The 26,691-nt window shown below is 33.9% G+C and overlaps 2 protein-coding genes across 4 annotated transcripts in view; both read left to right on the forward strand.

Annotated features, from left to right (window-relative positions):
- Window positions 1-555: 555 nt before the first annotated feature.
- LOC140058560 (alpha-2,8-sialyltransferase 8B-like) lies at window positions 556-5,765 on the forward strand. Its single transcript, XM_072104231.1, has 3 exons — window positions 556-796; window positions 4,698-5,294; window positions 5,501-5,765. The coding sequence occupies exons 1-3, from the start codon at window positions 678-680 to the stop codon at window positions 5,763-5,765; spliced, it is 981 nt and encodes a 326-aa protein (XP_071960332.1). The 5' UTR covers window positions 556-677.
- A 14,502-nt stretch (window positions 5,766-20,267) lies between these two features.
- LOC140058568 (guanylate cyclase 32E-like) overlaps window positions 20,268-26,691 on the forward strand; it is a 36,935-nt gene continuing 30,511 nt past the window's right edge. For 2 of the 3 annotated variants that reach the window (XM_072104244.1, XM_072104260.1), the window contains exon 1: window positions 20,268-20,399. The gene's annotated coding sequence lies outside the window, so the exon portion shown is untranslated. Of the gene's footprint in view, window positions 20,531-26,691 lie in introns of all 3 variants that reach the window. The other variant, XM_072104253.1, reaches the window with a different exon arrangement.

The following is a 26,691-nucleotide window of genomic DNA, read 5'->3' on the forward strand; positions in this document are numbered from 1 at the left end:
ACTCTCGCGTATAGATAAAAAAAACTCTGACCGTCAAACTACTGCAGCATTGAACGCACGCACGGACGTACGTGTAATTTGAGCGTCGTCGTTCAACTGGTAAATTATTAAGCTTCTTATTGAAGTGTGTAATATTTAATCATTTTTAATAGCTGTTTGCCAAAGTAATGTATTGTATGTCCAGCGTTCTGTTTATCTACATTATATCTACCTATTTTCTGCTGTATGAACAGCACAAGTTTCTGATGTTTACATAATGCTGAAATATGCCTCCTACGTGTTGACAATCATGCGACCTTTGATACTTATAATAATTAGTCATTTTTCAAAAGTAACACGTTTTACGCTGCATAACATGTCAACAAATATTACTGTAAATGTTCGGTGAGTTGCCTTTTTTGCCTTAGTTTTCTAAGGGCTAGGTTTTAAAAGTTAATTAAACATGAAAGATGGACTTGAATATTTATGTTTAATAGGTCGTGCAGTAGGCTATAATGTTGGTGTGCACATTACACGATTTGAAACATTATCGCCTTAAAAAGTGTCTTCAGAAAAGACGTTTTTGCATCATCATATATCACCACTTATTTAAACATTATTTTGTGTTTTTTTCTTCATTCTATGTGTTAATATTTTGCACTTTCTTTGTGATAAGGTAGGCCTAGGGTACGGTTATTATGGTGAGTAAAACAAGATGGCGACAGGTCGGGATACTCATGTGTGCGTCCTTCTCCTTGTACGTAGTTCTTTCATACCAACAGACATACACAAAAACATGTAAGCGTCTATGCAACACGTAAGTATAACAAAATGCAAATTATCTTCTTGACAGTCAGACGGGAATGAGTGAGCCCGCGCGCGATTTTTTTTTTCGTACATAAGTTGGGGACCCCTTATGTGAAAGATAGCCGAACTACTTCCTAAATAACCCTCTAAATAATCTCTCTCACTATAAAGTAAAAAGAAGTTGCTCATGGGATTCGAACTCCATAACATCGACAAGTCCATAGTCTAATCCATTCGACGACACAGACGGCTCGACAGAAAGGGTTTGTATTAGTGAATTGCCGTTAGATCAATTCTTATGAATATATGACGAATGAATATTCATGTTTATTTTGTGACGTTTCATGAGGGGTCCCTAACGTATTTACGAAAAAAAATATCGCAGCTGAACAAGAGCAAAGTAAACAATGCTGATATTCGATACTCTTAAGTTATATTAAAGCAATAATTATTTTAGCTGGAATCATGAATATATTAATAATCCATATCCTACTAGTATTCAATTTCACATGATACGTCGTCAACAACGGAAAATATATGGAATGCATAATTATACAAAATGAGTGTAAGGCTCATCGCTTGTTCCGAAAGGTGAAAATCCTAATTATTGACAAGCGTCATAGTACTGTTCATGGGGTACCATGGGACTAATTACGAGTTGATTTGATCTTCTATCTCTAAGAACTTCAGGCATATTATTACTTATGTTCCATTTTCCCCCGTATCAATCGACCATTTATCGGTTACATGAATGCATTAATCCCATTACGCAAATTGTCATCTTTATTGCATTATTTCAAATACTTTATGATCGTCTGTGGTTTAAATTAAAGTACAACACTAGTTTGATTACAGTTTACTTAAAGGATAAATTGTGAATGTCATAACATGCCAACATATTTGCATGCGGTAATCATTGTTGAAATCGTTCGATTTTTGTCATCAACTTAACGAATGAAGGCTTTTGCCCTTTTGGATGAATCATCAATTTAAAAACATTTTGGTTCGCCTGCGCATGTGCCACTGCTCGAGCTGCGCGTGACCCATACTCGCGGAGCTGCGCATGACCAATCAAGCTGCGTGCGCATGATCTGAGCAAAGCGAATTAATTCAAGGCACGATTTGAAAAGTATACAAAACTTACTATCTATTTACCGTTTCTCTGTGCTGACATACTAAAAAAGCTGGCATTTAACATTCAAAATTATGTTTAATATGGTTAGATTTTTAAATCAGAACACAAGTTGATAATTTTCTACTAATCACCAAACCAAGTTTGACATTCCATCTTAAAATTTGAGAATCTATTTTTATTGATGAAATGATAAATTCGATAACTAGTGAACTTTATATTGGATTAAGTAAGATACAAGTGCCATATGCGCTTAAGTTTCGCAAATCTTCAATTTATGTCAATATAGTTTGATAGTGTAGACAGAGCTTTAGACTAAAATTAGATTACTATTTCTCCAATAAACTGGAACCATCAGTCAGCATTATCAAGCATTAAGAAATTAACTCGACCAGACTCATTATAACATAAAAATAACATTACTTTATTTTCATTTGAATAAACTATAGTCTATAAGATTCGAACACGATTACAGACCATCATGTACTAGTCTTGTTATATCCTAAGTGTGTTGAATATTCTAGTTCAATCATTTTCAATCAAGCTGTTTACATATTCATTAATTTTAATTATTTTCTTCGACTAAAGAGTTATTTTTATCTTTCTAACTGACTTGACAGTTACAAAAAGCCTGAATCTATATGTGAATCCAAGGTGGTACAAACATACTTTGTTTAAATTTAAAATTGGCTATCCCCGCATGGCGCATGCGTGTCTCACGTAAAAAATAATACCAAAGACAGAGAGACTCTGCAAAAAAGAGACGCAATAAAACGAGCTTTCGTTTCGGGACGTTTTAAACGAACTTTTATCGCATAATCACCGTCCGATGATACAAACCATGGTATCAAAGTGAATTTTTTATTTTTTTTAAATTTCCAAAATATTTGGTCTGTATATTTAGAATACAAACATATAAACAACTATTTGACATGGAATCGGTAGAAAAGTGTGTGACCAATTTGAATATAGTATTAAGTGTGTACAAGAAGTTAAGTTTGAAATGATTACATGCGAACCAAGATATAAGACCGCCATCGGCTGATATTGGTTTACAGTCAAACTCATTCCTGAAATTGTTTTTACAGAAAATGAACACTGACATGATGTTAAATACAGCACAAGTTTGGCCGCGGGACAAAATGTATGTCATGATTATTATTCCATGTTTGTCTTGAGCAATGCCATAGTTTAGTATACACTTGGAATTGAAATTAACAGATGCATCAATAATACTCGATACAGATTGCCAGCGATATACATAGACGCGCACATTTAAAACCTGATAAAATAATCAAACCCATTTTTTTTCTTTAAATAAATCTTGAATAAAATTAAATACAAATAACAGACCTGCAGTATAAGAATAGCATTTAGAGAAGAAAACATTAAATGTTAAAGTAATGGATACAAGTTGATCAAAACCAACCAGTTACGCCTCCTATCATTCCACTATCCTTGTTGCCATTTTCATTGGCAGGAAAGTTTTATGTTTTGTTTGTGGAAAAGCATTGCATTTTTTTTTATCATTAATGTTGTACACCGTGCATGTGTGTTCTGAAGATCAATGGATCTTACTAACTACTTCTATCAGACGATTAGATGGTCAATTCAACAGTTCGAGAAAGTATGTTCAGAAAACGTATTTTCCGTCGGGTATGGCATGGCTTTAGGATTTCCTTTATTATAGACTTAAATGAATACGAAAATGTCCGTATCTACTTAACATTTAACACTGTAATTGTAGTTAAACACTCATTGATGGACATCTGTCTCGGGACAAAGTTTCTGTCTGATTCAACGGCCAGTTTGCAATGTTGAATCTTCTTGTTACGCGATAAATATATGGAAAAGGAAACAAAATGTCCCGTGATTTAAACCTCGGCACCATACGAAGTTTGATTCTTGTTTGTATAAACATTATAAAAAGTAACGAAAAGTTAAAGGACAACTTGCCCGAGGACCATATTTTTACAACGTATTAGGGATGCCTACATAATTATGATTTCAGAACAATCGAGATTTAGGATCTCGCCGTACAGCAGTCGCCGTAAATTGTTGTGACGTCACAGGTGCATCGCATAATCTACTTAAAGAGTTTTCACTGTTGTTAACATACAAGAGATAGCTACTGTCACTTCAATTCAAAATATTGCATATTCCTTTTAGCCGTGTCGACTGTACTAAGAGGGGACTTTTTCATAGACTACCTTGTACATTTAATAATCTAAATAGCAATCATATCGATATTTTTAATGATAGACTTGGTTATTTTAAGAGGACGATGATGTGTTCACTTCTTGAACAGTCTGCATAACCTGTTTTAATTGAAATTTTTTATGGCATGCCAATCTATGTTTTATATATATATTTATATATTTTATCTGTATTTTATTGTTAACCGTTTTTGATGTTGTATTGTTTTATGTTTCAAACCTGTTAGTGGCGGTATTTATCGCTGTTGGTTTTAATTGAATAAAAAATGAATAAAAAAAATTGCTAATTTGACCTGTATTAGGCTTAAATTTGCCAAAATGTTTAGTCTGGTATTTTGAAGAAACACTTGTTCAATATCCAGATAGGCAAAAGATTAACTAATATTATGTCAAAACTCCGTCTGGAACCCATACTAGTTAAGTCCATTCGTACTTTACAACGATGACCGGTTACACGCGTACAGTATCTCACACACTGATCGATCTGTACCAGCCCAGTAAAAAATAAGAGGCATCTACGCCATATTTTGTACTCATATATATATTTTTGTTTATTTTCCTAGGTTAAATGAATGTTTTAAGATAAACCAGGCTGTGTTGATCTATAACAATGACGTGGATGAGAAAAAAATGTCATTTAAACAAAATCAAATGCCCGAACTGTCACCTTTTCAATACATCACCGAGTTTCTTAGCGGGAGTTTTAATAAACGAGATTGTCTGCTGAATTCATACTTCAGCGACATCCAATTACCTACAATGCAACATACATGCGCCATAGTTGCCAGTGGTGGAATTCTCCGTGGAAGCAATTGTGGAGATGAAATAAACCGACATGATTTTGTATTTCGTGCAAATCTTGCTCCAATTCAAGGGTACACGGCAGACGTTGGATACAAAACTAATATAACTATGCTTAATTTAGAATCATTAGCTAGAATTTATAGAAACTTCACAGAAAAGACTTCTGATAGTCATGTCGTCGAAGACATGATCCTGAATCGGATACGTTTTCTGAATGATTCAATCCTCTGGTTTGGAAAAAGTATGCAGAGACAAGACGCAAAGATAAAACTTAAAAAAGTGATTGAGGTTATCAGAAAGAAACATAATCTTCCGGTCAGGGTGGCTTACAGTTGGAAATCTATTTCAATAGAAAGGTAATTTAGGCCTACCGGTCATTAGTACTATAGGTTGTAATGAGTTAGTTACCTAGGATAGAAACAGTTTTCACAGTCACATATTGTGACGTCAGCTCTTTCCTGGGACCCCTACAACAGAATAATGAATTGTTCACATTGATTACGTGCCTGATCATTGTATAGTTGCAACAAATATAAAACGTTATTATTTTATATTTTATTAGGTATTGGAAACTCCTGCATCATGCTACCACCGGCTTCAATATGTACGCAGTTGCCGCGCAAATATGTGACAACATCGCCCTCTATGGGTTCTATCCATATAGTGAACTTGACGACGGTAGTCATATACAACACCATTATTATGGAGATTTGAAACACTTTTTCTACCGTAGTCACGTGCACAATATGCCATTAGAGTTTTCAAAATTGCAAAACGATGCAATGACGAAGGACAATGTACGATTAATAACAAAACCGTGTAAATAAATGGAATTATAAATTAACAATACAGATTTTTTGGTGCGATTTTGTACGGTGATTAAAGTGTTTTTTGATTTGACAAGAGTAAGTTACTAAATAAAGAATAACATCTCCATATAAAATAGTCATTCAGAATTGTATAACTTTTAGGCCTACCCCCAAGAAAAATGTTTTCAATTCATACTAGGCCTATTGGACGTTAACAACCAATTATCGAGATCGTGTCCAACCGATCTAATGATGACGAAGGCTTAATATTCTTGGTTGTTGACAGTTCTATCATAGCATGTCACTATGTGCATGCGCAAGTTGACTTTTCACTTAATGCATTTCACCACAGCACAATTTACCTCGCCAATAAAGCGTGTACCCCATACAACAACTTCAATTAATACAAATCATAAAAATAAAAGTTATTCCGATACACTTCAATTATTACATTATGAATCGACGAACGGGAACGATATATTAATGGTTTATTTTACACTACCTATAACTATATAGATTTATGGCCATAATAACCATCAGATTTTAAATTTTAATCTAAATATATTTCCACTGGGAACCATGATAATAAAAACATAGAGGTATTGGCACCAAAAAACAATTAAATATTACCACTGCCTTGAGATATTAATAACTCATCAACGACACACAACCAAAAGTGCAAACGATCAAATTGATAACGCCTCATAACAGCAATAATTACCATCGAAATGTGTATATGCACGCCTACATTTTACGCACGCACACAAACCAGAATGTGAGCACAATTGTACCGAAATTTCGTATGGTACGGTAAATGAAATGTCAATAAAACATTGGCGTACATTTTTACACATTTATGATTATAAATTAATTAAGATCATGAAACCAATGAGCATAATACCAATTCATTCCAAAAAGTGGTATATTTCTGCATAATTATATAAAATAAATCACCCCACTTAATGAATTTAACTACCTTTTAATACCAATAACTTCTAACTTCCTAATTTCGTTACAACTCATTACCGGCAACTTACAAAACGTTTCGGCATCTGGATATCCGAACGTAACCGGTTAGATAACTTACTTCGTTAATTGGTTATTGGAATTATGGTAACAACACCTGACAGTCTATTCCTTTGTATATGGCGCACGCTATCTGCGTAAATGATTTGAAAATAGCATAGCAAATAAAAAATGTATATAACACTAGCATTTTGAATGCAGCAGGATAGCCATAGCACACTGTCTCTTCATACGGAATTGTACGTCCGACGAGACTGTTACCATGATTTGACCAAAGATCTGTCTACGATCTGGCTATCGTCGTATTAAAGCCATGTTTTCTCTCGCAAAAACATTAAATTGGGTCATAAAATTAGAATTGCTGCAATTCACAATTTACGTTTAGTAATGTTTTACGATATTGAGTGATAAAAAAGAGAAATGCTTTACAGATTAATACACTCCTTTAAAAGGTTTGTCCTTCATTACTTTCTACAAACTATCTGTTATTATGCATGCAAGCCTACTAATTTATAGGTCCATGCTGTAGCTAAAATTACACTTGAAGCAGATTTAAGCCGATGAATTTATCATATTGCAGTATTTTGTACACAGGGCTTTCCAAAAAGGAATAACGTGGTACAGCATATAATGTACAATGCATCGACTTTAAAAAAAAATTATAAAAAGACGTAGTTCAGGGAAGTTCATCTTCATCATCGTCATTATCATCATCTATATAATTCTTTTAACGACATACTAATGAATAAATTAGGCTACTATATACCGTATACAGTTTATAACCACAGGCGTAAGGTATCATCTGCATGTCGCAGATCCAGGATTTTAAAAAAGAAAAGGAGGGTTGTAAAAATACCGTGCTGAACTAATGTTAGTGGGAACAAAACTGATAACAAGGAGCAGCCATTCAGGGTACACCTCTATATTATTAAGATGACACTGTATTGGGTCTGAAGGTGTTCCCTTATAGGTGACACTGTATTGGGTCTGAAGGTGTTCCCTTATAGGTTACACTGTATTGGGTCTGAAGGTGTTCCCTTATAGGTTACACTGTATTGGGTCTGAAGGTGTTCCCTTATAGGTTACACTGTATTGGGTCTGAAGGTGTTCCCTTATAGGTGACACTGTATTGAGTCTGAAGGTGTTCCCTTATAGGTTACACTGTATTGGGTCTGAAGGTGTTCCCTTATAGGTTACACTGTATTGGGTCTGAAGGTGTTCCCTTATAGGTGACACTGTATTGGGTCTGAAGGTGTTCCCTTATAGGTTACACTGTATTGGGTCTGAAGGTGTTCCCTTATAGGTTACACTGTATTGGGTCTGAAGGTGTTCCCTTATAGGTTACACTGTATTGGGTCTGAAGGTGTTCCCTTATAGGTTACACTGTATTGGGTCTGAAGGTGTTCCCTTATAGGTGACACTGTATTGGGTCTGAAGGTGTTCCCTTATAGGTTACACTGTATTGGGTCTGAAGGTGTTCCCTTATAGGTGACACTGTATTGGGTCTGAAGGTGTTCCCTTATAGGTTACACTGTATTGGGTCTGAAGGTGTTCCCTTATAGGTTACACTGTATTGGGTCTGAAGGTGTTCCCTTATAGGTGACACTGTATTGGGTCTGAAGGTGTTCCCTTATAGGTTACACTGTATTGGGTCTGAAGGTGTTCCCTTATAGGTGACACTGTATTGGGTCTGAAGGTGTTCCCTTATAGGTTACACTGTATTGGGTCTGAAGGTGTTCCCTTATAGGTGACACTGTATTGAGTCTGAAGGTGTTCCCTTATAGGTTACACTGTATTGTATTAATTACCGATTTTTTGGATTAATATTAGTAAAAATATAAACATTTTGGAACATATGGCGTTTCATCGATAAGAATCGAAATAAATACTTGGGGAAAGTCTTCATCCATGTCCTATACTTGGAAGAAGCTCTGAGATAAAGTAAAATAATAATGTTTACACCAATTGGTATAAACACCCCAAATTCACAAAACTACTTGTAGATAGCGTCCTACTTTCACATTTTTGGAGCAGCAACTGAGATAATAATCGTCGTATTTTTCTAATGCGGATGTTTTTAAAGTGGATTAAAAGATTTTATATCTACTGAAATCTAGATAGTAGATCAGGTTGCATCGCTGTTTTTCATGTACGTTGATAGTTGTAGAGATTAACGATGAAATAATGAACTAACTCGTTTAGATGTATAATTTAGACAGCTGTATCCGCATCATCCAATCGATAATAATTTTGCCGTAAAATGATCAAATAGCATATAAAGGATTGGCGTGCACGATCAAAGTGTTTATTAATGTCAGATTATACCCGTGTTAATTTTATATTAAACATATTTCCTTACAACTTAATAGTAAATGTTCTATTGTATGATAAATGTTATGAAAATAAACACAATTACACATGGTATATAGCCATGGATATATAATGGAAGCGTTGGATTTGCGATAACATTGGAACTAAAGCTCTGGCCAAACTATCAAACTAGTTTGACAAAAAAGTTGGATGTGCCCAAATATGGTAGTGATATGACATCATGTCTATATATGGGCACATCATATTTGTTGAAACAGAAAGTTTAATAGTGTAGAGCTTAAGTTAGATCATGTTAATTTATTGTACGCATGCGCTGCTGGAAAGTTGGTACGTCACGGTATTATTCGATCTTCAACACAATATTGGTGGTTTAGGTCCAGATGACCACTGATGAAACATCAATGCGTGGGTCTAGGCCGACGGGGTGCGTTACACGTCTAAAGCACTCCCTGTCCTTGCAAGTTGGCGATTCTATAGTCATATATTTTACCATTGTTTCCTTCACATTCTGTCTAAACACTTCCTAAGCTAATAATTTAAAAGCATTTTAAGAAGATTAAATAAAAAAAACAATTAAACAAATCACCATATACAAAGCTAAGCAATCAGTTTTACAACGATTGTAAAAATATAAATTATTGAGACGTGGATTGAATAGAGTATTGAAGAAGAAGTTGAAGAACACACAGAACAGTAACCTTTTATAGAAATATATCACATACTGGTCAATTTTGGACAATGTAAAATGTGATTGTTATATCTTTTATTGGTATGGTGCTTTCGATCCTTTTATGCATGAAGTAATGTTACTAGTTGTTGAATTCAACAGAGTGAAAATTACATATAGTTGACGAATGCAATGGCGTTAAGTTATTGGCCTATAAATAAATTAGATTTAAAAACGTGTTAATGCTAAACGAATATTTTGTTACTACGATATTAAACGTTAATTGTATTTTTAATGTTTGTATTGACATTATAAATCATAAAGCATTACAATTTACTTTTATTTCTGTCTGTGCTTTTGTTTTATGCATGAGGTACACTAGTTATTGAATTCAACTTTTTTATAACAGAGTGAAAAATTACATATAGTTGACAAATTTAATGGCGTTAAGTTATTGGCCTATAAATAGATTAGATTTAAAAACGTTTTAATGTTAAACGAATATAGTTTACTACAATGAAACGTCAAGTCCACATTTTGTATTGTCAGAATAAATCATAAAACATTACAATTTAGTTTCATTTTGTCTGTGTTTTTTAAAACCCGTCAGTGTGCACCACGACATGGTGGTGAAATGATATAGCTTTTCATCGTCATATAAGTTCCACAATCAACATACTGATTATTACGGAACTAGAGGCCTAACAGAAGACTGTGTGTGACAGTGGCTGTGTGAACTAGTACTACCAGGGTAACCCTAACCCCTAATCGTCTCAAAAGATGTACTAGGTTCTTTAAAGTTTATTTATTGAATAAACTAATTGAATACACGAATAAAAGTACACACGAGTATTTTGTGTACACTTTACCTACGGTTTATAGTCCTTATCTGAGAAGACTTAAACACGGAGCGATTGAGATTCGAACGCTTGTTAATATTATGTACGGCTTCTGTACGTACGACACGAGTATCAACTTTGAGATTACAAAACAATAAATCTATCAAACTGAAGCAGTTGGTAAATATTACTATTATTAATTCAATGACTGCATATCGATAGGCCCCGAGTGTGAACTATATAATGACCACGGCATCGTTAAATAAAATAATATTTTGTATGTACCGATTAATCTTCACTCGAAGTATGGCTATCATCGTAACTGTATCGTACCCATTAATATATCTATAGAAAGTTGAGCAATTATGATATGTCGGTTTATCATGACCTATCGAGTTTCATTCGCATAACTTACTACAAAACGCCTCCTCAGTATGTTGTATGTTATGTCAATCAGCATTTCAATTATATGGAATAAAATATTATCACAAAGCTATCATAAGAAAAATCTTGAAAATTGAAATAGGGCCTAAACTATCTTTAAAAAAATACGATTACTTTAAGATTTATAGTAAAATTCTAGATAATGTGGGTCACAAATTAAAGAACTAAATGAAACATAAAATTTAGATATAGGCCCCCCTAATAATATTCCTGATAAAATAAAACAACAAAATAATAAAATTACATTATAAAATACTATTTTAAAAGAAAGAATGGAACATTTAACTGGGAAAATTGACGGAAAGAAAAGCGGGAAGACAAAGAGTCCAATTCATACAAACGACTGGCAACGGTCAGGGACATGGGGGTTTCCAGGACCAATTGCAACTAATAGCCGGCCAGACATGAAGATGTCCACTAAGTCATCGTTCATAGGGAAAAGACACCAGAAGAAGATTGTAGTAATTGTAATCATAAGCAGAAAAAGAAAAGAAATGATAGCTATTAAAAATGTTCAAGACAAAGTTGGCTGAAACAACAAGGGATTTCTACCTCCATGATGATATTGTTATTTATAAAAGTAATTCTGCGTTCTCATTTTGGTGTGTATAAAAACATATTATAATGATCCGTCTGGAACCGCATTAGGCTGAAACACAATCTGTTTTTTAATGAAAACATATTTCGAATTTATTACTTAAATAAATTCAAATTGCGTTTATTGGCGCACTATAAAAAGCAGAATCGTAGTGAGTCTATAATAAAACAACGAAACATGCTTTGAATACAGTCTGACGTAATACCGTGCTTATTTCAACTCAGGCATTGCATTCTAAAAACTAATGGAATGCGCAAGTATAGGCCTAACAGGTATTTTCATTTTGTTGTTCGCCAAAATCTTGTCATGGTATAGCGTCAGACATATAACGCGATGAACGAAAGATAAACGCGGTTGATTTGCGAGTAAAATGGCAGACGCATGATGTTTATACATATTCTATTTCTATCGACAGATGGTCGCAAATGCCACTTGATGAAATCAAAAGTCTCTGAAAATTCCATTACGTTTTAAATGTAAAGCTTAATCTTCCATTTACATGTTTAAGTAAAAGTACAATCCTGACTAGAGCCACACAATTAATAATATTGTGCATTTATGTAATCCACTAATGTAATTAATATAAATTCAAATCAGTTATGAATATCACTATAGGAAATGTGAATATAATATGGAACTTAAGATAGATAACGTAAACATGAATAATAAATTGATTTGATTAGAAAAAGAACATATGCATTACGGTACAAGTAGCTTTAATAATATCTATTATGGAGATTTACTGAAGAGACAAGTTAAGTGAGTGAGTGGCCGAGCGGTTAAGACAGTGGAACCGTAATCACGTAGCCATAACATCGGCAGGGGTTCGAGGCTCACTCACTCCATGGTTCTGGTGGTAGAACGAGTCTTCTCGGATAAGGACTATAAACCGTAGGTCCAGTGTACACAACTTGCTCGTGTGCACTTTAAAGAACCTAGTACATCTTTCGAGACGAGTAGGGGGTTACCCCGGTGTATTAGTACATCACAGCCACTGATCACCAACTGGGCCCTCTGGGAGATCAGTCTTTGACTGAAGAGGTCACCCAGTATAAAGATAAAACAAACAAACAAACAAACAATAAGATCAACCCAGTATCCGAAGGAACGGAGAATGGTTGAAATTGACAATAATGATAAGGTTTCATGCAAAGTATAGGCAGGGAAAGAACTAGAACCAGGAATCTGCTACAAGATTGCTAAAAGAGGTGGTGGTGGGTAATCCATATTGCAAAACAATAGATGGACAGCTACGGTGATTAAGTTCACTTAGGTTGACCATGGTCTTTAGGTTGACCATGGTCTCCCCAATTTCAGTTTTTCTTTGTTATGTATAATATACTGAAATAGACCGAATAATGAATGAAATGAAATGACAAGCAGATTGCAAGCAAGGGAGGGAAAAGGAAAAAGAGGCAACCCAAAAAAGAGATAGAAAAGAGAAATGATCTGAAGAAATACGAAAACAACTGGTTGAGAATAGCAAAAGAGTGAAGAAAATGGAGAACTTTGGAGGAGGGATACACTGTACTTATTTGCAATGGACTGCAAAATAATAAAGGAAAAAAAATCCCTATTGTGCTCTATGTTCTATCCAAAGTATAAAGACGTATAAGTGCTTACAAATCCCACATTACATTTGTGAAGAGTATCTTAATTTAATGGATTGAAATACGACCAGTCTCTGATCATCATTTTATATAACTTGTGTGTTGCATAAATGAATGTTTCCAGGAGATTTATAAAATATTATACCTGCATTAATATTTGTGATGATTCATTTGTAGTGGAAATTTTTGCAGACGACACGGGATTTTGTGGCGGTAAACGACACAGGAGTAAATTATTATCTTAATGAAATTTTAAAGAAAATTGTGTCCTGGATATTCTGCTTTCTTCTTCTTCTTGAAACGTTTTCCGTCATTACGCTCTCCACGAATTGTTTCCATATATATCTGTTTTTGCAGGATGGTTTGTTATTGTGCTAAAGTTTACAATTTTTCCTTTTAAATCTTTTTTATTTGGTTTATCTAGTTTTCTTTTGGTCTTCCTGGTGTGTTTTTATCTTTCTTTTCAGTTTTCTGCATTGTTTGTTTAATTGTTGTATCATCCGGTAGTCTGTGTATGTGTGTGTTTAATCTTCTTCGTCTTTTACTCTTTTCTTCTGTTGTTTTTCTTAAAACACTAAACACCACATATAGTATACTATAAACACCATATATAGTATACTATAAACACCACATATAGTATACTATAAACACCATATATAGTATACTATAAACACCATATATAGTATACTATAAACACCACATATAGTATACTATAAACACCATATATAGTATACTATAAACACCATATATAGTATAACTAGTCTAGTTGATACAATATTACTATTGAATTTGACATGTATAAATATTAATATCAAAATTACCCAGAATTAACTGTCATTTCTTTCTTTCAAAACGTGCAGAAACGAAAGCACGTTCCTACGGCAACATTTTATGATACATCGTAACAGCCACACACAAAACAGAAAAGAAATGGCCCATAAATAAGTGTTGACTGAGTTTCTTCAACACAAACGGGTTCTCACACAGAAGATTTGTAGGACTTCCGCGCGCATAGAAACCCGTCTCTTTAGTATGAATTTTTCACAACATTTATTTCTCGGATAAAAAAACGTGTATATTTATCAAACATAATAGTATGAATAAAATATGATATTCTTGTCGACATTCGAATGTTTCATAACATTTGATTAACATTTCGTATGTGCGCCGACGATTGTTTGCATACCAATACCGACGTAAGTATATAATTTGACAATTTTCATTTTCGAAAATCTTCGTTAACCAATTATTGTAGGAAGCGAAAATTATTATAAATTGTTGTTTGTACGCACAATCACAACGCGGCGAAAGGTGACAACATTCTAAAACTAGAAAGCCACTCCGAGAGTGCATACCTCCGCCTACTGTAAAATTCTCCTACATAAGATTTCTCCGGTAAAAAATATATATATATATATATATATTTGTGTGTGTCTTAATGCTGTTTGTGATTTAGGCTAATTTCACTACAAGCATGTGTATGCGAGTTTGGGGTAATGGTTATGTAACAAGCGTTTCAATTAACAATACTTCAGTTGACTAACAATAGAACAGCAACGCGAAAATCAAACGAGTGAATTTGAAAAGAAAATAGGTTTTTTAAACTACTGGCATCAAAAAACGTGCACATTAAATCAAATTATGTTTTAAAATTACAAATCACAAATTATAACTCTTGCCTCTTGTAAAAAAATTAATTTTTTGGACAAGTAGTTCTCGAGAAAATGCAATTTCAGTATACTTGTTACTTTAATACTGCTCGCCGGCTTTTGAAAAATTCTGTCCTATCTTTTAACACTAGCAGGTCTGAAAAGTATACTAAAAAGTGGTCCAGAATTGGGACAATGGTCCCAAAATTTAATGGAATGGTCCTTGACCACATATCTATCTGTATATTCATTTTGGTAAAGATCTTGTAATTACTTTTTGAGTAATCCTGCTAACAAACAAACAAACAAACAGATGAAAGCACTCAGAAACTGAGTGAAGTACTTGGCAAAATATATCCACTGACTGGGAGCATGTTGAAAGATACAATTTCTGCTTTAGGTATTAGCTTTACATGGTTAAAATACTACTAAGGTTAATAATTTGTTTAAATAATGTTTAATACAAACAATTCCGGCATTACAACAATGACCTTTCTAAAATCAAGATTGACCAGAATAACGGTCGAGGAGTGTCTTGAAGCTGTGCGGATTTGCGGCGCTTCTTCCTTAACCCATGTAGTAAGCTTAACCGCGTGACCAGTCGACTAATATTTTGGTCCATATCAAAGAATATGCCCATATTTAAAAAAAGACAGAATGCGTGCTTTTTAATATATTGTACGGAAGATAAGCTTTTGAGACATGACCAATATATCAGTTTTCCTGAAAATTAATAGGCATGTTCTGTAAATATATATACCTATGTACAGAATGAAATAAGGAAGGACACACGCAAGTACAGTACTAAAAAAACTAATTATCAACTAACAATAGTTTAATTTGAATAAAAATAGAACAGCAACGCGAAAAACAAACGGAAATAGGTTTTTAAAAAATACTCGTATCAAAAAACACTACAGCCGGTCTGAAAATAATATCATTTTTGTTATTTGTGAAGTTATTAATAAACCAATTTTGTTGATTTTCAATAGGCATGGTCTGAAAGTAAATACCTATCTACACCCAAAAATTCAGAAAGATAACTTGAAAACTGTAGGCGCTATCGTGCTAACAAACAAACATACAAACTAGCCTTCGCGCATAGCGCGATACTTGGCCAAATCAAAATTGGCCTCCTGACATTGACCCAATTTTCACCAAAAGTGTGTTTCTTATGCTGTGTGATTTAGGCTAATTTCACTACAATCATGTGTATACGAGTTTGGTGTACAGGTTATGTAACCAGCCTTTCAACGAACAATAGCTTCAGTCGGCTAACAATAGAACAGCAACGCGAAAAACACACGGGTGAATTTGAAAAGAAATAGGTTTTGTAAACTACTCGCATCAAAAAACCTCTATAATAAATCTAATTCAGTTTTAAAATTACAAATCACAAATTATAACTCTTGCCTCTTGTACAAAAATGAAGTTTTTTGGACAAGTAGTTCCCGAGAAAATGCAATTTAAGTTTACTTGTTAATTTAAGACTGCTCACCGGCTTTTGATAATCCTGTCCTATCTTTTAACACTAGCAGGTCTGAAAATAATTTTTAAAAGTGGTCCGTTGTCCGGATTTTAACCAGTCATTCGAATCAAAATTGTGAGCGCTAGAGTGATGACAAACAAACAAACACACACACACACACACCCACAAACCGCACCAATCAACATACTTGGCCAATTTTCAATTTGGCCAAGTAACAAACAAAGTAAATACTAAACTTGGCAACATTCTTTTTTGCCAAGTAACAAAGTGAATACTATACTTGGCAAAATTCTTTTTGCCAAGTAACAAACACACGCTACCGATTACATATACCTCCTTGGCGGAGGTAAAATATGTGTACTTGTTACATAATTTAGAGAAATTCACGGTTATAATAAATAAATTCCATGTACCTTAAACGTACCCGACATTCTTCGTAAACGGAAGCTCATTTGTTTCCGATTGTTTCGTTTATCCTTAGGTCATTATCACTCATTCAAACGACCTGGTTCATCATCTCTATTTTTACGTGTAAAGGTACCTATGTTACGTTACGCTGGTCATCAAAACACGTCTTTTAAACCGTGTTCGTGTATACGCGTATTTTAAACCGAGAGACAAGTGACATGGAAATATAGATACATAATATATAATAAACAAATTGTTGTGTTTGGACACTTTTTAAGACATTTATATACTATACTGTTTTTATGAGATGAGATGTTCAGGATTTTAACACTAGTGAGTGTATCACCGGGAACGTTAGTGCGCATCATAAGCATGCATATAACAAATTGAAATACAGCCTTACCACGTTAAACATCGGTTCTAGTCAGACCTCCGAAGTAAAGCAACATTGGGCCCGGTTATAGAGCTTGGGTGGGATATCATGGGAATGTCGGCTCCCATTATAGGCATTTGAAATTACTGACTCTTATGGCATCTCCTGCATCTAGTATCTGTCACAGACGTATTGGCTTGTGCCTCTCCTCTGGTTAAGGTGAGCAATGGACGAGAGAAGCCCTAGATCAATATGATAGGACCAAACAAGGTGCTTCAAACAGTCCTGGCTTCTCGACAGACGTCGGCCTAAATAAATAAATAAAAGATACAAAAAATATACACAATAATAATGTGTTAAACAAGAGAGCGCTCTATTAGGCCTATGTATTTCTTTATGTTTTTGCTGCAAGCAAGTTCGTATTTCAACAGATTTGCTCGTTAACAAGACATAATATTTTCGTTTGATGACATTAATAATATTAATCGTACTTATAACAATGCTACTGGCTTTCTTCCTTCTTGAACATCGATATAGATTATAGATTATATTAACCCGATAGTTTCGGGCTTTATTCAAGGTCCTCTTAATAATCAATGTAAAAACATCGCGTAATAAACTGTCAACAAGCGACAGTTCAGATGCTCCATCCATCAAGCCGTGATTGGTGAAATTGATTACCCTGTGCCTACGTCGCAACGCAAGGATATAAGTAGTACGCAAGCGAATTGACCAATCAAAAGCGATGGATTATTCTAACTGCCGCTTGTGATTGGTAATTTGCTTAAGCTTGGTTCCCACTAGCGACGCAATCTACGCAACGTAAGCAAATAGCCTTCTAAAGCGTGGTTCCCACTAGCGACGCAACACAAGGACGTAACGCAACGCAAGTGAATTGACCAATCACAAGCGATGGCTTATTCGCTTGTGATTGCTAACTGTCTATAACTTCGCTTGTCATTGGTTAAAACGCTTGCGTTGCGTTTACGTCCTTGCGTTACGTTCTAGTGGGAACCAAGCTTAATAATTGTGTTTGCCCCCGTCACGTCTGCGTGAAATCAAACCTACGATGTTTGCAGTCTCGGTTCCCACTTGTGATTATGCAATGCAACACTTTGCGTCAATACGTTGCGGCGTTGCGTTCTAGTGGGAACCACGCATTACGTTGCGGCTTACGTTGTTGCGTTGCGTCCTAGTGAACCAAGTTCTTAAGTCAAAAAATATAATATATAGCGATATGTAGTTGGCAATCTCTGTTCCATAGTGTCATTTTCGACGCGTCTCCATGTCAACGGTTATACAGAGAATAATAATTCAACTAAATTTCAATGCTATACATATGTTGTTGTAGAGAACTTTACAATTATACAAGTTTGTTTTAATCGTTTTACTAACAGATGTTACAACAATACAGTATTTATTAAACTAGTATTCTAGTAATATTGCTATATTTCAAGTGAGATTGTTGAAGACAAGACCTTGCATTTGATGGCGGTTACAGACTAATGCAAGTGTAATGATTCGTTACACAACTGAGGATAAAAGAAATAAACTTCAGAGTACGTGTTAAACGATGAAACACAATGCTATTACAAATACATCACATACAAATGTGGTAAAGTCAGGAGTTCCACATCACATCAATGTCTGAATAGATAGAGTTCATTATAGAGTAAAGAATAATAGTAAAGTGATTGCTTTTACTGCAATAATAATAGATGTAAAAATACGAATGTGACCAAACAACAACTATTGACTCATGATAATGATGGTTACGGTCTATAGATTACTTCGTTGTATATATTTTCTCGAAATTCAGCTCAAGTATAGTATGACACGCCATGTAGGCCAAAATATTTGTCTTATTAGGAATACTCCATCGTCTATAGACCTAAACTAACTGTATTTATCGATAGACCTATCGTGTAAAGAAATAGAAATGAAACACGAAAATGACACAAATAAATTGATCACATTTTAAATCAAGAATAACAATTATAGTGAATTATGAAAGGAAATGATAATGATATTAATGGTAATCAAACAAAGCCGCAGGCACATGAATTTGCAATTGTGATGAAGTAGTGATCAAATAACATATTGCGTCTCGTGTGACAAGCGTACGTCCAACAGCAGTATGACCTGAAAAAAGTGTATTCAGAAATGGCGGCAAACCTGGTCCACAGACCACTCGAATATTTGTACTGTTCACATTGTGGCATCTGTATAAACAGGCAAATTTTGAAATGCAGTGTAATGTATCACATGTGGCACCTGTACTAAGGTAAGGTATATACCATCTCACATTTTCAAATAAAAGCTTGAAGTTTGTAATAATTCGTCAAGCACCCCTTTGCGAGCGCGTACCTAAGCCAACACTTAACTCGAGCTCGATTAATACACATAATACATTTTATTTAGAACGCCCTCTGTACCAATAATCAAATGGAAACGTCTGAAAGAAGTACTTCGGTTCGGTATCAATCTCTGTAAAACAACAACAATACGAATACGCACTAATCATTTTATAAGGATTTGACGATTATTTTAATTTGAGCTATCTTGAACAGAGAAAAACAATATAAAAACCACAAAATCCACGTTGAACTACCTACAGTATAATAACTGCTTATCCATTGGATTTAAAATCTATTCTACAACAAATCTACTGGATTACTTTATCATTGTATTGTTTTTTTCTTCTTAGAAACTTATATTAAGGCAGTGGCACTGACGTCATACGCAGTTACGCCTCCCATTTTTTTTTCGGATCACAAAAAAGGTATCATCTATAGATTGAAGCTATATTTCTTAATAAATTATATACTATTGATGAATTGAATTCATCCAATCACGTCTTAGTATCACATGATGCTTAGGCCTGAGCGCACAGTAGTTTAGATTATGTTTACAAATATGTTTTTCGTACATCTGTCATACAATTGAAACATTTGCCAGGTTTTCAAATACTGTAGACTTCAACCAATCCAAAGCACTCACAGATCGTCATCATTATCTGTTCGCTCGTTTTGCGTCATTTGTGAGCGAGTTAGCGATTCGCAACCGAACTTCAATTTTCAATTTATTTGAACGTTGACTACCAAACTGAACGTACGCTAAACAATGCTCTAGTAAACTGGCAGACAACAAACATGTAATTTTTAATTCCTTTTATCTATTTGGACAAATACAATAATTTGCAATACTTACAGTAAACCGTAAGTAGAAACAGTTTTATTGCTCTAATTTATAACATTTATGGCTTTATGTACACACAGCAATATCATTATTGATACACGCACGTTTAAATGTGGGATTCTATGAAACCTGTGCGCATCAACAATTGAAGGTAAATATTGAGTAATGTAAGAATAAATTAAGATGCTCATCAACATATGCTAAGGACTACAATAACTGGAGGTAATTATTGAGTAATGTGTGTAGTTGGTCGCTTTCTTGTCGATGCTTTTATTGTAGAACGTAATTTATTTATTTTTGTCTGTTCTGGGTTGACCAACTAGCATAGGTGTTTAGCACCTGTTTGGTCTTTCCGTGCCTCCTTTTATAATATATGTTTATGGCAGAAATTGAATAAATAAAAAAATAAATAAATAAATAATGTAAATTAAGAGTTGTAGTTAGACTAGTGCTATTTTATATATCTTTATTGAAGAGAATAAAAGTGGGACACGACACCCACCAAAGTGAAAAAAAACTATGTTAAGGATTATACGTCGGACCGGCTATTATTATTTAATATTATTTTCATCTCAGTGAATTTTGAAAACAGAAAACCACACAAATCGCAAATTATTATATCGCAGTGTGTAACGAAGTTACAGGAATACGAATGTCACTTTTAAGGTTTTTTATATTGTATTTTTATATATTTTTCCTTGAGAAAAACAAATCTGTAGTTTTTATAATCATTCATAACATTCATGAAGCTTGTGGTTTTAATGAAATTCTACTTTTTGTTTATATTTGTTATCTGGAGAAATTATTATTCATAACTCATAATGGGACCGGAAGGTTTTCAATTTCCTAGTAAGGCATAATTTCATTAAAAACTTAATTAAGACATACGTGTTATTGTTCTTATTGTATTCTTAGAAATACTGACATGAATTATACGCAAATCATGAAACTATACCTCTCACTAGAGAGGTCTGTAGCACATCTAACATTAATTAATTTTGTTCTGCGATTGTTTTATTTTTCATAAATCTTATTATCAACATTCATTCTCTTGTTCTTATTTATTAATACTTAGCGTGTTCTCATCACAGTACGAGGCCTACTTGGCATCAGTCCCTTGTTGTGATGCTATTTTTCCCTGTTAACTTGTTCAAGGTTTACTTACAAACTGACACGAACGTAAAATTTAATATTGGTAATAAAAGAAGAATTAGAGCATTGCACAAACTAAAGGGTTTTATCATACCAAGCGTTCGTCGTGTGAGTGCACGTACCAAGCATAACTATTTGTCGAGAAAAGGTAAATCCACAGTTTGTTCAGTTTCACGGATCGGACGACGGTGCCATTGCAGCCGTTTTGTAAAATAATGGAACAACGCCGTCTTCCGTTCCGTCTCGACGTTATGCTATAGAGAATTGAACGGTGGGGAATTATGTTCCGTTAAACGGAACGAACTGTCGATGTTATGCTATAAAGAATTGAACGGAGGGGAATTATGTTCCGTTAAACGGAACGAACTGCGGATGTCAGCTGTAGAAAACTGAACGACGGGGAAACCGTAAATGTAGGAAATGCCAATACACACAAGAGACACTGTGACAAATGTAATGCAACTAAACCTATATTAAACAAGTATTGTTCTTAGCCCAACTTGATGCATTGATGAACAAAGAACTATGAATTAACAATAATTTAATTCAAACTCCGATCCGATTAAAAAAAAAATGAAATGAAGAAGTTAAACCATCCAGAAATCGGGTTGAATAACAGTTCATTCGGACAAACAGCAAAACACTTGATGAAAATCGAAAATGATCTCAAGAACATGACTACAAGCAACCGCTAATGAAAAATGAGAGATGGCATACATATGACCCTATGAATGTTGACGAACAAGTCCCGCAAGTAATGTGAATGAACTAAAAACATAATCAACAAAAATACCTTGTCTCCATCCGAAAGCAGCAAAGCACAAAATCTTATTAATATCGTTTTCAAAATTGGATAAAACATATCCGAGGTCTTTCCGGGTGATGCATAGTTAATCAATGTTTGACAAAAACAGACAGAAAACTAGGAAAACTACTCACAACTATTTTGATTATAACCATAATAAATTAATGTATATAACTGCAATTGGCAATTGTCTAAACTGCAGCGTATAGATATACATATCGAGAAGCAGAAGCTATACGGGTGTGCTGGGTCTACTTTATAGAAGATATCATCATGCGAGTTTGAAGCTCTGTCTACACTATAAAACTTTATGCGACAAAAAATGTGATGTGCACATATGGACATGGTGATGCCATATCACTACCACATTTGGGCATACCACTACCATATTTGGGCACATCATCCATTTTATTTGTCACAACTAGTTTGATAGTGCATACAGTACCACGCGCTTGGCAATAAAAATGAAACTATGAATAAATACAATGAATAACGAAGCGCAATTGAAGAAACAGTACCGCCTAAAGTTGAATCATGTATTAACGTTTCCGTACCATGAATTTTATTGTTTGATGGCGAAATCAAATGTTGATATAAAATTTTCGGTACACCACGATATAAAGTTTGCGGTACACCACGATATAAAGTTTGCGGTACACCAAGATATAAAGTTTGCGGTACACAACGATATAAAGTTTGCGGTACACAACGATATAAACATTGAATTATTGTTATGAGAGAATGCGCTGTTAATTTTAAAGTTTATTTTAAAATGTTATCATTTCAAACAATTGGTTAATAAATGAATATCGGTGACAGTTGAGGCCTTTAAAAATCTGTTTAATGTAGAAAGTTGTAAAAGATTACGAATGCATTAACGACACATTTTAGTGCAGTTTAAGCTTGTATGGTGATTGCGTATGATGTTTGTAAAGCCAAATAAGTCGTTCCACCCAGTATAAATATATATTTCAATTCAATTCAATTCAATTCAATATTTCAATTCAATTCAATTCAATTCAAATGGAAAATTAATATTGTGGATATTTATATCAATTTATCACAATTAATCAACCTTGTGTAACAAGAAACACACGGGTATGTATAAGCATAGATAGGCATGTAAAAATAAGACAAATACATGTTTCCTAAAATGCACAGAACATGAAAAGTGCTAACTCAGTTTTTAACGACAATTTTATAGAGGTATTCCAGTTGCATTGCGAAACACATAGCGGCTCACATCGTATTACTTTCTCTCGTCTTAATATAACAAATAATAATAAAAGCAATGGGATATCAATCATTCGAGAATTCCATATATGCGAGTCATTGATCTAGTAATACATTTTTTTTTCAATCTTTACTTATTATTAAAAGTAAGGTCTGGTGTATTGCCTCAATAATAACGCTTTACAATAATTGACTGCTGTTGGCGAGTAGTTACTTATTTGACTTTAAGCATCAACATGATGGCTTAATCATGATTACTTTCCATTGTTCTTCTTAGAAAATAATCAGACTATAGTGCCGACACTGTGTAAACGCTTTTGGTCGCAGTTTTCTCCCATTTTAACTTTTAACTTAGGCCTAACTAATTATCACATCATACAAACAGTACAATATGTGAAAAGGAGCCAAAAAATAGCTTTCACTAATCGAGTTTTGACTTTTGTCACAAAAAATAAATTGGTCAAAATGAATAAATTTTGATCTAACAACAATAATTCATATAAGAAAGAAAAAACCACTACATAAAAAAAATAAAGTAAAAAAGGGCTAATATTAATGTTTTTGTAAAAGTAAACATTTAAAAACGTTTTAAACGCGTAGAAACTAAATGAGTTACGGTACTTTAGATTGAGAGCCCAGCATAGACGCACACATTTTTGCGCATTATTTGCGTTGAGACAATAAGCAATAATATCGACGCGACGCACACGCAAATTGAACAGTGGTACACACTCGCGCGCGTTAAGGACAAAACATGGGCTGGGGAACACGAAACCGTTAATTTACGCTTAAAAAACATTTCCAGTTCTAACTTTGGCTTAATACAGCACTGTAATATACATTCACTTATTACGCCTGATATATATTCCATAGGTTAACTAAACATATCTTTAATAAATGAAACATTTGCCACACGCATGTTCAAAATGTGTGTAATGAAATTAGTACGACTGTTGTGTACAATACAAAAAAAAGTTAAATTTATGAAAATTGGCTTGCAAGAATGATGAATTTTTATAATTATGAAATTGTTAGCTTCAACTCACAAATGAGCATGAATCAATAGAAATGTTTCCTTTCACTTGTAATCCAATTGGTAAAAATCAATAAAATGCATGTGTAATATCTAGTGTTAGGCAATTTTATATTAAACTTTCTAATAAAAGTAGTTTATTAGATTTAGTACCAATGATCCAAATTATTAATTCGTCTTTGTTGCTATGCAGAAATATTGATTAGTTAAAAAACTGACCGAATTTCACGAATTATAATGATATATTAGGTACGTGTATTCTGTTACTCTGTACATTTGAACAGGGTGTACAGTCGTCGAGAAAAGATTGAAATCAATTTTACAGTAGATAGGGACGACGTAATATCTAGTCCTGTCGTCGCAATTCGAAAGTTTTCTATTTTTTACAGGTTTAACTTTATTTCAAACGAGACAAATCGATTTATTTTCTACTAAAAAAACACCTGCTTCTGCAAGTTTCAAACTTAAAGTTCCATCTTACCGCTAGCCCACTTTTAGGCCTATCAATGCAGTTCATTCAAAGCATTGTAATACTACATCATGAGGGTTTATTTTGTTCGAAATTTAAAATGTTATCATCAGAAATGAATTTCTAAGTATTATTATTATTCTGTATGTTCGTACTCAAACGTGCTTCTAGTCGTACATTATAACCTCATCGCACACAGGAGCCTTCAGGTGACAACATTATGCCGGCGGTGCGATTGCATAGTGTACATTTCAATCATTCATTATTCAGTCATCAGTAATCCTTACTTACTCCGGGTTCATCTTGTCTCCAATGAAAGTGCTTGTTACTATGTTGTGTCGTAACCACGTCTAAGTACGGTCTTTAACTAATTGAACAGACACATAGGCGCAGTAAGTGCCCAGCACACGTCGACCATAAAACACATACGTTGCATTGTCTAAATAAAAAAAAGTCCTAAGCTAAGTATTTTCAATCACAAACAAACATAATTCATTACAACTAATTCGACCCTTAAGAAAGAAAGATGTTATTTAAGAGTGAATACGATGTGTATCCTTTGGCAATAGGAGATACATAAATAGCTTTAATTTATAACTGCTGAATGTTCTTCCTAAACCTGATTGATTAGAATGAGATAAGCTACTCGGAAAGGCAAGCCAAAAATCAATCGAACAAGCGTGTGTGAAACAGGGTGAACGCGCGCATCATTATCATCAACGTGTGAACGCACGTTTCAAATTATGTGTCTATATATTCTGTTGTCATGAATTATCGATATAATGGTACTTATTGTGATATTTGTCAATTATCTTTCCTTTTCGTTACATTATTTAGTAATGCATAGTCATACAATATTTAATCTGTATTCCGAATTTATGTCAAATCTGTTAAATTATTGAATATACGTACAACAACTATAAATGTAATTAGTCAGAAATATGCTATTAATTACAATTACCATTCGTCTGTTAACACCTTTGGCTGAAGTCACGTGGGAATTGCCAACATGCGGTAAATTAAACTGTAGTGATATCAATGAAAGCAATTGTAAAATGTTTAACTATGTAATCAAAATTAGATCTTTTAACTTAGAGTAAAAAAATAATTATTTTCATGCTTGGTGATTTCTGGCATGTTGGAAAAATTTCTAGTTGAAAAAGATAGATAGAGATGGGATCGATGACGATTTAAGTTTTGGCATGTACCCAGAGAACCCGAATTTGGTCCCGTCATTAAACAATTTATAATGGTCGTGGAACATTTTTAATGTAGTTTTTTTACTGGCCTATATTACATAAAACACATCTTTAAGATACTGACATTTTTCATTTTGCTATTTTTTTCGCAATTGGCTGTGTTTATTTCTTGGCGCTTTCATAATATGCGCGCGTCTTAAAAGCAGCATATATGATTGATGGATTCTGTCGTTGTAGTATTTGTATTTGTAATTCTTGATTTATTTATAAACTATTGTTTACTAATAGCCTACCGTACTAGCGATTAGGTACATGCATCACATACCATACTACGCTAAGCGGACTTGATTTCCAGGTTAAGCCTCGTGTACAGTATGACAAACTACATGCAATTCAACGAGACATATTTATCTAAGACCTA

This window comes from Antedon mediterranea, chromosome 1 (genome assembly GCF_964355755.1).
Source record: "Antedon mediterranea chromosome 1, ecAntMedi1.1, whole genome shotgun sequence".
Lineage (NCBI taxonomy): Eukaryota > Metazoa > Echinodermata > Crinoidea > Comatulida > Antedonidae > Antedon > Antedon mediterranea.